Here is an 11,423-nt window from a genome sequence, read left to right on the forward strand (position 1 = left end):
TAGCCTCATTTGTGCCTGTCAGACAACCACACTTGGGTTATTCCAAGTGTCCAGGGGCTAGATTTCCAATTCCAAATCCAAGACATCACAGAGGCCCTGTCTGCCTTCTTAAACATTCTGGCCTTCTGTTCACTCACACCTCTTCCACCTCCCTATGCCCAAATAAAATGATTCCCCAGCATTGACCTTACCTCTGACTCTACACCCAAGTATCACCTGTATTTCAAGTCCTTACCCTCACAGGTCACACGGACCTTGTGGAAGTGCATGTGGTCTTCCCATCTTTCCCTCTTGGGTAAAGTGTGGCTCTGTGTCACTAAAAATGCAGTGCATTCACTCAGCCAACCAAAAGCTGACACTGAGTTTTAGGAACTATCTTAGACTCTGCAGGAGACACAACACTCTTGAGTTCCTAAAAAGCTTTGGGGCATTGTGTTAGCAGAGAGGAAAAAGAAAAACAGAGGGACAAGCAGGAGACTTTTCTGGCCCCAAAATGCTTTGGTCATTTTTAAATAAAATGCTAAACTATCACTAGACAGCTATTAAATTTTATAAACCAAAAATTCAATTCCAGTTATCATGAATATTCTTCATGTCATATTCAAGGGAAAGGAAAGGAAGGTAATAGAATTAATAATATTCATATCTAGAGGTGGATATCTTACCACGTGGTTACGATACCCATGTCCCATATCAGTGCCTGGGTTCAATTACTAAGTCTAACTCCTGATTCCAGCTTCCTGCTATCGCACTCCCAGAAAGGCAGCAGTGAAGGCTCAAGCAATTGGACTCCTGCCACTTACATGGGAGCCTTGGATTGAATTTTCAGCTCCTGGCTTGGATCTCAGCCCAGCCCAGGCCACTAAGGGCATCTGGGGAGTGAACCAGCAGATTGGAGTGCTCTGCCTCTGTTTGTGTGTGTGTGTGTGTGTGTGTGTCTTTCTCACCACTCTCAAACAAATATATACATTTTTAAAAATTCACCTTGAAAAAAATATCATTCACATGCAAATCTCAGGTAAGAAAGGCCAACTTCTGTCTCTTACAAAGAGCTGTGACAGGGAAAGGGAAAGTAGTCTTTAACAATGCACACACATATGTGTATTTATAAGTAAGCAGGGGGCCGGCCCCGTGGCGCAGGTTAATCATCTTCCTGCGGCACTGGCATCCCATATGGGCTCCGGTTCAATTCCCAGCTGCTCTTCTTCCAATCCTGCTCTCTGCTATGGGCTGGGAAAGTAGTAAAAGATGGCCCAAGTCCTTGGGCCCCTGCACCCACATGGGAGACCGGAAAGAAGCTCCTAGCTCCTGGCTTCAGATCAGCGCATTTCCAGCCCTTGCGGCCAGTTGGGGAGTGAACCAGTGGATGGAAGACCTCTCTCTCTCTCTGCCTCTCCTTCTCTCTGTGTGTAACTCTGACTTTCAAATAAACTAAATAAATCTTTTTTAAAAAACATAAGTCGGCTGAATGACCTGGGATAGCAGCAGAAGATGGCCCAAGTGCTTGGGCCCCTGCACCTATGTGGGAGACCCGGAAGAAGCTCCTGGCTCCTAGCTTCAGATTGGCACAGCTCCAGCCTTTGTGGCCAATTGAGGAGTAAACCAGCAGATGGAAGACCTCTCTCTGTAACTCTTTCAAATAAAATAAATCTTTAAAAAAAAAAAAAGAGCTCATATATATATATATATATGCAGAAGTTCACGAATGCAAATGCTTGGGAAGAGCTAACTGGAGCAATGTACTGCTATGTAGCTGAAAATTACCTGACTCTTCAACACCATGTCAGGGAACAACAAAGCAATTTCAAAAACAAGGTGATTTTAAAAAGCTTCGGGGAAAAATAAAATTTAAAGTGCAATTTTGGTGCCAAAAAAACTTTCCATTATATGTGGGAAATGTACATTATAAAAAAGAATACATTGATTTCAAAAATATTTGGCTTCAAAATAAACTCAGAGCTTTAATTCCATTTTTCTAAGAATCTTGTGAAGTGACCTCATAAATCTCCAATCTGACCTCAGTGGAAGTCTTCACTTTAAATTTTAATTTGGAACCAAGAAAAGGCATTTAGTAGTTAACACATCTACTGAAACATATAGAAGCTACTACTTGTTTTTCCTTCTGCTGTTTTCCTCAGTCTGGCTCAGTGCCTAGACAATAAGCATTCCCAGGGCACGGGGCCCAAAATCTCTAGACCAGACTTTGCAGGCGTTACCCTTGGGTCAAACAGCACCCTGGGGACAAGCAAGAGAGGATAGCTCTTCCCTTCTCCATTAACTCTCACACATCTATACCCTTTCAGTGTTTCTGGGAAAATTTCAGAAAAATGTAACAGTCCCATTGCCACTGCCTAGCAATCTCTCTGCAAAGCTACTCCTGTGTTTGTGTTTAGCTGCTGGATTGAAACTGTGTGGTTTAGGAGTAGATGGCCTCTCCTAATCTCAATTCTAGAATGCAATTAGTCCAATTTGCTTCTTCAGCTTTATGCAAAGTGTGCAGATGTTTCAAAAAAAAAAAAAAAAAAGGAATTCCATAATTGCAGCTTCTCTCTAGACAACATGCCCCAAAACTCTTTGATGACAATTGTCAGATCCCTTTTGACAAGTATTTTGGGAAAGTCTGGGAGAAGAAAGGTGTTGAAATAAGGAAGGGAAAGAAGAATGAGTAAGAGCTTTCACTTTCAGTGCAGTCATTAAATAAGATTTTCACTGAAAATGCATTAGATTACATACACAGGTAATCTAATGCCTTACCTGAAATGCTTGGGACCAGAACTCTTTCAGAATTTTGGAATCTTGGTATAGACTTTATCAGTTGTGTGGCCCTAATCCAAAGTCATAAATACCCCAAAACATTTTGAATTCTGGAGTATTCTGGATTTCAGATTAAGGATACTCAACCTGTAGATTAATGTCCTACAGTATCCCATCAAAAGATAAACAGAATTCTTTTCAATTCAATGTGTGTTCAAGACCTCACCCATAAAATAGACTAAAAAATATCCATGAAAGGCATACAGATGGAAGAGGTCCTAAGATATCTGCATGTCAAATGCCCAGATTTGAATCATCAGGGCCTGATGGAATGCTGCTTGACTAGCTGGTTGCAAAGACAGGAAGGCTTAATCCAAAGGTTAAGGATCTTTGTTGATACTTCTTATGCATCTCAGTGCATGAGCAGGAAAGGTTTAAAAACTGAATACAGCAGTTGGAAAACTTTTCAAGACTTACAAACATGTAAAAAGGGTTTTACACTGTAATCTCACACAGACTCAGTGAACAACTTTTGAATACCACACAGTGTGCTAACCATGTGAAAGCATTGGTACTAAATGGCTATGTGGCAAATTCTAAGCTTCCATTAGGAAACACACAACACTGTGACTCAACAGACTAAAACAAGTTCTCATCAGTGTTGTGTATTAAAGAGTCTAACTAACTAGGAAGCAAAAATATATCTACATATATGTATATATCATGTGGTTGGGACACTTACTCTTTGCACCTTAGGCTTATTTTTAGGTACTAAGTGTATGACATCATCTCTTAAGTCTAGGAATGTTGGATCCTCAAAGGATTATAACGCTTCCATGATATCTAAAATACACTGAAAAAAGCAATGCTTACAAAAAAAGGAGACTTCAAAAATCAGAAAGGATGTATCTTAACAAAGTATCTTCCCGGGTGAACTATGCAGGGAAATCTGTGAAAATGATTGTCTACTTTTGGTTTTTCAATTTCCTCCCCCTCCATACACACACTGTTCCGTTTGATACTCACCCTTATCACAGGCAATGTGCAAGGCAGTTGAGCTTGGAAAGTTACGCAAGCCCTGAGCAACTAAGGGCTAAGAAACAAGAACCCAGGCCTCCGACTCTCCCTCAGTTCTGCCACCAGCGATTCAGAATATAAAAACAACCCCCACATCGCGTAAAGTTGGCTGCGGATCCCTCAACTAATGAGAGGTAGTTTTGTGAGCGATGCAAACCGTACAGCCAGCCTATGGTTAAAAGAATGGGCAAGAAACACAAACTTCTCCAGAGTGACACAGTGTGAATATTGATGGAATTCCTGAGCAGCTGTAAGGAAATTCCAAAACAGAGCCAAAAGACAGAGTGTTTTCCAAGGTCCTGATAAAATTTAAATCTTCTCAACTGGAAGCAGTTAACGCAAGTTCTAAATAGTGCACCAGGAGAGCCCCCCCACCCCGGCGCGCCCCAAGAGGTGAGGCATTGCACCTCCTTCAGACCAACAGCTCTTGGGCAGGTCGCTTTCCCTCTCAAACCCCAGTGCTCTCCGAGGTTGCGCGGGGGACTGGTATTTCTAATGGCAGACATTTCACAGCTTGCTTGCAAGAACAGGTCCCTAGAAGCCCGAGAGACACGCTCCGCGGGAACCAGGCAAAGGCGAGCGCTGCGCGCGCTCCTGCGAGGCTGCAGGGTCGAGCGCGCAGGTGAGGGGCGCCCCTGGCCGCTGCCTCTCTCCGGGCCCCGGTGCTGACCGCGCGCAGGGCTCGGCGCCGCCCTCCGTCCCCGCCCTCCCTGGCGCAGCACCGGCCGCGGACCTACCAGCGAGAGCACTTTATAGGTGTTGGGGTCTTTGGCAGGGCGGGCGCCCGCCGCCTTCTCCAGCGGCTCCTCCCCCAGGTCCATGGGCGCCAGCAAGGACGCGGCTGCCTGCGGGTCCCCGGGCGCCTCGGAGGCTTGGCCGTGGCTCGGGTCGCGGCCGTTCCCCGCCAGGCCCTCCCGGGGGCCGCGCCCGCCCTTGCCGCCGCCTTGGCTCCCGCCCCCAGCGCAGCCGTCCCGCTCCATGGTGGCCCCGGGCGCTCCGGCCCCGCCGCCCCACAGCGCCTTTAATAGGCCCTGCGCCGGCCCCGCCCCGGCTGGCCGCGCCGCCCCTCGCGGTCAGACCCTGGGCTCCTGTCCCTCCGCCCAGCGCGCCCGGTGAGGGGAGAGCCGCTCAACGCCCCGGATTATTTGGCTTCCTGTCTGATTTGGGGCCCTCCGCGCGCCGGTTATTTTGGGTGCTTGGCGTGGGCGCGCCTTGAACTCGCCTCAGCCTTCTTCCCTCCCGCGCCCCGGGCGGCCGGCCGGACCCTCGCCGGGATCGCCCTGAGCGGCCTGGCGGCGCTGGCTGCGCCCGGCCGGCTGGCCGGCCAAGGGCAGGATGAGATCACGGGGCTCCAAAATAGAGCGGGGAGGAGCAGGAGAAGGATGCGGCTGCCCAGGCGGTGCCCGCGGCGCAAAGGCGGGAGAAGGGGCACGGCGAGGGCGGCGCGTTTGCGCGCGGGGATGCCGGCGGCCGCGGTGGAGCAGCTCCTACGAGCAATCGCAGTTACGCGCCCTCCTTCCACTCGTGAAGCCACAGAGAGTCCTAAAAGATGCGGGCTTACACACACGATTTCGTTCTGCACGGTTTTGGGTGGGTTTCTGGGATTTTGCCGCTGCCGCTGTTCGCATAGACCTAGTCGCCTTTTAGACTTTCCATATGGACAGTCCCAGCCGCCCCTGAGGTTACCTCTGGCACCTGGTTTGAACGTGGAATTTTAACGCCATCTGAAACACGTCGATAAGCCTTGTTTTGGGAACCTTGATCTGGACAGTAGGTGGCCACTCTTGGTGGGGTTTGTTCCAGTTTTGATTTTGACCGCGTGTACATTTCCTTGCTCATCAGTTAGCAAGACCGCAAATGTGCATGAGGCGCCTCTTGCCTGTCAACAGCAAACCAGTGCCAATGCTTCCAGGTAAGTGGGCTCACTTCAGGGACCAAGTCAAACAGTCCACAGACAATTCACTTTTAGTTCATTTAGGTTACACAAATATATGCAGAGACACAAATATATTCCAATTTTCAAATATGAGAATGTGTGTTTAGCCAATATCAAGTGACTGTTGTCCCCTGGAAAATAGTGAACTTGGGATGCTTCCCATCTATCCTGATTCATTCATTCATAAGCCTGTAGTTCAGTCTCTTGATCTCCAGCTTTGCAAACTGGATCAAAAGTGAGGGACGGGAGTTGTGGTACAGTGGTTAGGAGTGCCTGCGTTCAACTCCTGAATCCACGTTCGATCCAGCTTCCTGTTACTGCACATACTGGGCGGGGGCAGGTGATGGCTCAAGTGCTTGAGTCCCTGCCATCCACATGGAAGACCCTGATTGAGTTCCTGGCTGCTGACTTTGACCTCCCAAGTTGTTGCAGACATTTGGGGAGTGAGAAGCAGAGGAAAGATCTCTCTGTCTCACTCACTCTGGGTGTGGGGTGTAGTTTTTGGTGTGTGTGTGTGTGTGTGTCGTCACTCTGCCTTTCAAATAAATAAAATTTAAAAGACCTTAAACCCATCTGGCCTTGCCTTTAAAAAAAATAATGTCCATGTCTTGGTTTTAAAGTGAATCTAAATAGATCTTTCCCTCAAGTGGTTCTGACTCTGGGAGCAGGGAGAAGAACCAACAGATAAAAAAAAGTAAAGTCTTAAACATATAACAATGCCATGCATCCAATATTCTGAGAGCTTTGGAGAAAGGATTCTTGCACTGGAAAAAGCTGAGTCCATCCCTCAAAGTATTATTAAACCTCTTCAAGTTTCCTTTGGGTCAGCTAACAAATGATCCAACAGAAACAGGTTTTCATTATTTCGAAGTCACACATTTTTTTACCCCAAAATTGGCTCCAAATTTGCTTTTAACTATTTCCAGAAATCAGATTCAAGGACAAAGACTTATTCCACTGAGACTTGTCAAAAACAGTGTCAAAACTTCTAAAACAACTCGGAAGAGCCTTTCCAAAGTGGCTTTGAACCTGACAAAACAAATGGACTTTCATGTACTCTCCTCATCCCAAGGCAACGTGTGACCTTAAATGTCAGCCTTTGGAAATGGCAGGGCAGTCTGCAGGGTCATAAACATCCCAACATCTGTGGAGCAGCGGGAACCCTAAATGAGTGAGGCAGCCCCTGTGCACATGGCTAGAAGTGGACTCTGTCTGTCCTTGTTAAGGAAGGGTGCCAGATTCACTTAGCAGGATTGTGGGGCTCAGAGTGGCAGACTTTTTAAGAGAAGCAGGGAATTTGAACGTTTGTGTAAATTCTCCAGGTTACAAAACGCTGTCTATAAAATTCAGAAAAACAATTTTTTCAACAATTCAAAGGCCAAACAAAATGGAACACATCTACAGGGTGGATCTGGCACACAGGCCACCAGGATGTGGCCTCTTCACGATGTTCATAACTCGGCCACACCAGTTGCCATTTTTATGCCTACTTATAAAAACCGAATTACAATTCTAAAATCAGAGAAATCAAAACAGGTCAAGTATGTCCCTTCTATTGTTTATGTAAAGACATTACAACGCCTCTAATGAAGTCTTGCCTCAGTCTTATGTAATTTTTTTAAAGATTGATTTTATTTATTTGAAAGTTACGGAGAGAGAGAAAAAGAGAGAGAGGTCTTCCATCTGCTGGTTCCCTCCCCAAATGGCCGCAACAGCTGAGCTGAGCTAATCCGAAGCCAGGAGACAAGAGCTTCTTCTGGGCCTGTTAGGCAGGAAGTTAGAAATCGGTCTATGTGTGTGTGAGAAGGGCCTAAAGCCCAGCACCTGCTGTGGAAGCTCTAGTATTTTCACTTCAAAGTCCTGCTCAGACCCTGATAACCTTCCAGATGGTCCCAGGCCTTCCCCCAAGGAAAGCGCCCAGGAGAATTTTCTCTCAGGAGCATATGGGTTACCTGACCTGATAACATGGCACAACAACACCTACACAGATGCCTTAAGGGAAACACCTGTGCTCTGCCCAGCACTAGCAAATCTGAGGAGGAATTTGCTCATTTTCACCAGACGCTTCTGCCAGGACTCCCCATCCTTTGTCCTGGAGGAGAGGGGGAGGCGGGTAAAGAGACGCCCCTTAAAAACCGGGAGTCCAAGCAAAGGCTGCACTCGGCTCTCTGCTGTCTGCTGAGCTGCCTGCCAGGCCTGCCCAGGAGTATTCTCTCCATTCAACCACGTATCTCGCTCTCCCCCAGTCCCAGTGACTGGGCACTATAGCTGTCCCTTCATTCTGACGGATGCCCTATCCCCCATAAAACCTTATTACTTCACTCTCTGTCTCAGGCCTGAATTCTTTCTTGTGTCAAGAAAAGAACCCCACAGCTTCCGGTGACAGGTCTCCCGTGAGCGTGAAGGGGCCAAGCGCTTGGGCCCTCCTTGGGCCATCCTCCACTGCTTTCCCAGGGCATTAGCAGGGCAGGGAACTGGACTGCAAGTGGAGCAGCTGGGGCTCCAGCAGGCACCCATATGGGATACTAGTGCTGCAGGCCAGGGCTGTAAGCCACTTGGTCACAGTGCCAGCCCCAGCCTTATGTATTCTAAAAGGTCAGAGGGACAGCTTCTTCCTCCAAAGTACAATGAGGTCGTGAGACAAGAAACCACCACTCAGCTTCTCCCAGTGGTGAAGTAGGCAGGCATACAGGTTCAAATCGCTTAGGTTTGTGAGCTGGAAGACCACGCCTTCGCCACGCCCCTGTGTGACCTCACGCCCTACCTAATACCTTTACCACGCTCCTGTGTGGCCTCATCCCTCTACCTGGCCACACCTGGGTCCCCACCAGCCAATCAGGTTCATTAACCACTCTCTTTTGGAAGTGGGTTAAAAACCTGGAACATGGTGTGTCCTGGGCCCTTCTCTTTCCCCTGGCCTCTTGCCAGGAGGGGGCTTGCTGTAGCCTTGCGCCTCCAAGGCACATGGCCTTCAGGCCACCTGCCCTAGGCTTCCTGGCCTAGATGCTCCTCCACGTGGCTGGTTCCTGGTGCTCGGTATAAACCCAGATTTACCTCTCTCTCTTAATAAAGCCCTCACTCTCCTATGCATCTTTCGCACTAAATAAAAGCTTAAAATGTACCATGCTGCCTCGTTTATCTGTGCCAGTATTTAGAATTCTCTAAATATTAGGCAAGAACCCTCTGGGGCTTATTAATATTGGGAATTTATTAGTAAGCATATGGTGAAATCGTATGGCACCCCAAATTCCGGTAGCATATGTGGCACCCCAGATAGCACTTCTGGGGAACTTTAAGGACCCACATTTTGGTGTAAATTTTAGGGGGTCATCTCCGATTTCAGTGGTACTAAGGAGAATGATGAATGCGACAGCTCTAATCTGTCTACTTGACTGATTGAGGATGCTAACCTAGTGCAGCAGTAAAGATGACAGTTTACCATTTTATAAATTCCCTGACTTTTATCTTAACAATAAATATTTAAGCACTTCTCACTTAGTACCAGAAACAAATGGTAATAATGCCAAAACACCAAGCAAAACCTATTTGTCTATGTTGGAAGTACAACTTCTCAAAGTTGAGAAATGACTCTTCTCAACTCTTCAAAAATGAAATGTGCTGGAGAGTCATTATTTGAGTGGCTGCTACAGAGCGTTCCAGCTTTCTCTAATTCACCGGTAAAACTCCAAAGACATGCAGCCGCAACTGAGAAGGGAAAAGGCACACAGCCCTTTCAGCTTGATGAGGCCTAGAAAAAGAACAATTTCCCCATGGCATTAATCAATTTTAAGATTTAATGACTGGGGCCCACTCCGTGGCGTAGCAGGTAAAGCCTCCATCTGCAGTTCTGGCATCCCATATGGGCGCCAGTTCAAGTCCCAGCTGCTCCACTTCCAATCCAGATCTCTGCTATGGCCTGGGAAAGCAGAAGATGACCCAAGTCCTTGGGCCCCTGCACCCATGTGGGAGACCCAGCAGAAGCTCCTGGCTCCTGGCTCCTGGCTTCAGATCAGCTGAGCTCTGGCCATTGTAGTCACTTGGGGAGTAAACCAGGAGAAGACCTCTCTCTGTGCCTCTCCTCTCTCTTTTTTTTTTCAGCGAACATGTCTGAATGTATTCACAGCCACATACACTTTTTAATGGGCAGAGAGAAGGGGTGTAATCTAACTTTCAAATAAATAAATCTTTAAAAAATAAATTTACAATGATTTTATTTTTGCATAAATTACACATGACTTACAATTCCTGGGAAGGTTCAGAGCCGCCTGGATGTGCTTCCACAAAGGGGTCGGAAGGAGCACCTACTTCCCTGAGGAGGAGAGATGCCAATAGGGATCAGTAGGACACAACGTAAGCGAAGAGGAGCTAGCGTGTATGATGCAACTGAGAATCACAGAAAGTGCAAACATTTAAAATGCACACCCCATCTAAGGAAGTGGCCACCTAGTTCTTCAGGTTTTGCTGTACACAGTCTGCTGCCACTGCCCATATTGTATCCCACATCTCTATTTCTTTTTTTTTTTCCCTACACTTCTATCTCTAACAAAACCTAAGTTTCCGGATAAATGTAATTGTAATAGCTTTATTATAATATAATTTGCATATTATAAAATTTACCCAGCATAATTTTACTGTTCAACAATTAGCAACTTATGCAGTTGTACATCTGTTTATACAATTCAGTTTTGGAACACTTCCACTGAGTCAAGAAGTTTCCTGCTGCACTTTTGCAGTTCAAAACTGCTCTCATTCCAGCTCCAAACAAAGACTGCTTTGCTTTCTGGATATAGCTTTGCCTTTCCTAAGAAATTCTAATAAATTATATGTTACAATAAGTCCTTTGTGTCTGGCTTCTCACACTTGGCACGGTATTTAGATGTTCATATGTGATGATGAATGGTTCAGTGATGCCTTTTTATTACTGAGTAGTATTCCATTCTATGGCTTTGTCACATTTTGTTTATCTTTTAACCAATTACTGAACATTAGGATTGTTTCCATTTTGAATTAGTATGAATAATGTCGCTATGAACATTCACATGCATGTCTTCATGAGCCCATATTTTCATTTCCCTTGAATAGATACATGGCAGTGGAATTGCTAGATCTGGTGGAAATTATATATATTTAAGTTTTTTGGGAAATTGCTTACCCAAGAGGCTGTACTATTGCACATGTAAAGGGTCTGTCCTCTCCAACACTTACTGGTCTCAGCATGGAAATGCATGAGGAGTCCACCTACTTTTAAACACTTACTCGTTGTGGTGTTATTGTCCTTGTTTTTGTATTTTGAAAATAGCTATTTGAATGGAGTGTTTGATGGTATCTCAAAGTGGCTTTAATTTAAATTTCTCTAATGACAAATTATGTTGAAAATCTTTTCATATGATTATTTGCCATTCATATGTCTTCTTGGGTGAGATGTCTACTCAAATCTTTGGCTTATTTTTATTTGTCATCTAATTATTAACTTATGAGTTCTTTATTCTACACACAAGTCTTTTACTATATATATGATTTGCAAATATTTTAAGTCTGTGGCTTTTTCTTTTCTTAATGGTATCTTTTAAAGAATAAACATTTTTATTCTGATAGAATCTGATTTATCAACATCTTATGGAATATGATTTTGGTAGTATATCTAGAAAATCTTTGC

General features: G+C 45.7%; 1 protein-coding gene across 1 annotated transcript in view; it reads right to left on the reverse strand.

The window, feature by feature from the left end:
• ENPP1 (ectonucleotide pyrophosphatase/phosphodiesterase 1) overlaps positions 1–4,811 on the reverse strand; it is a 71,727-nt gene extending 66,916 nt beyond the window's left edge. The window contains 1 exon segment of the mRNA NM_001082742.2: positions 4,569–4,811. Coding sequence (NP_001076211.2) covers positions 4,569–4,811 — 243 coding nt within the window.
• Positions 4,812–11,423: the final 6,612 nt, after the last annotated feature.

The sequence above is a fragment of the Oryctolagus cuniculus genome, chromosome 5 (assembly GCF_964237555.1).
Source record: "Oryctolagus cuniculus chromosome 5, mOryCun1.1, whole genome shotgun sequence".
Taxonomy (NCBI): Eukaryota; Metazoa; Chordata; class Mammalia; order Lagomorpha; family Leporidae; genus Oryctolagus; species Oryctolagus cuniculus.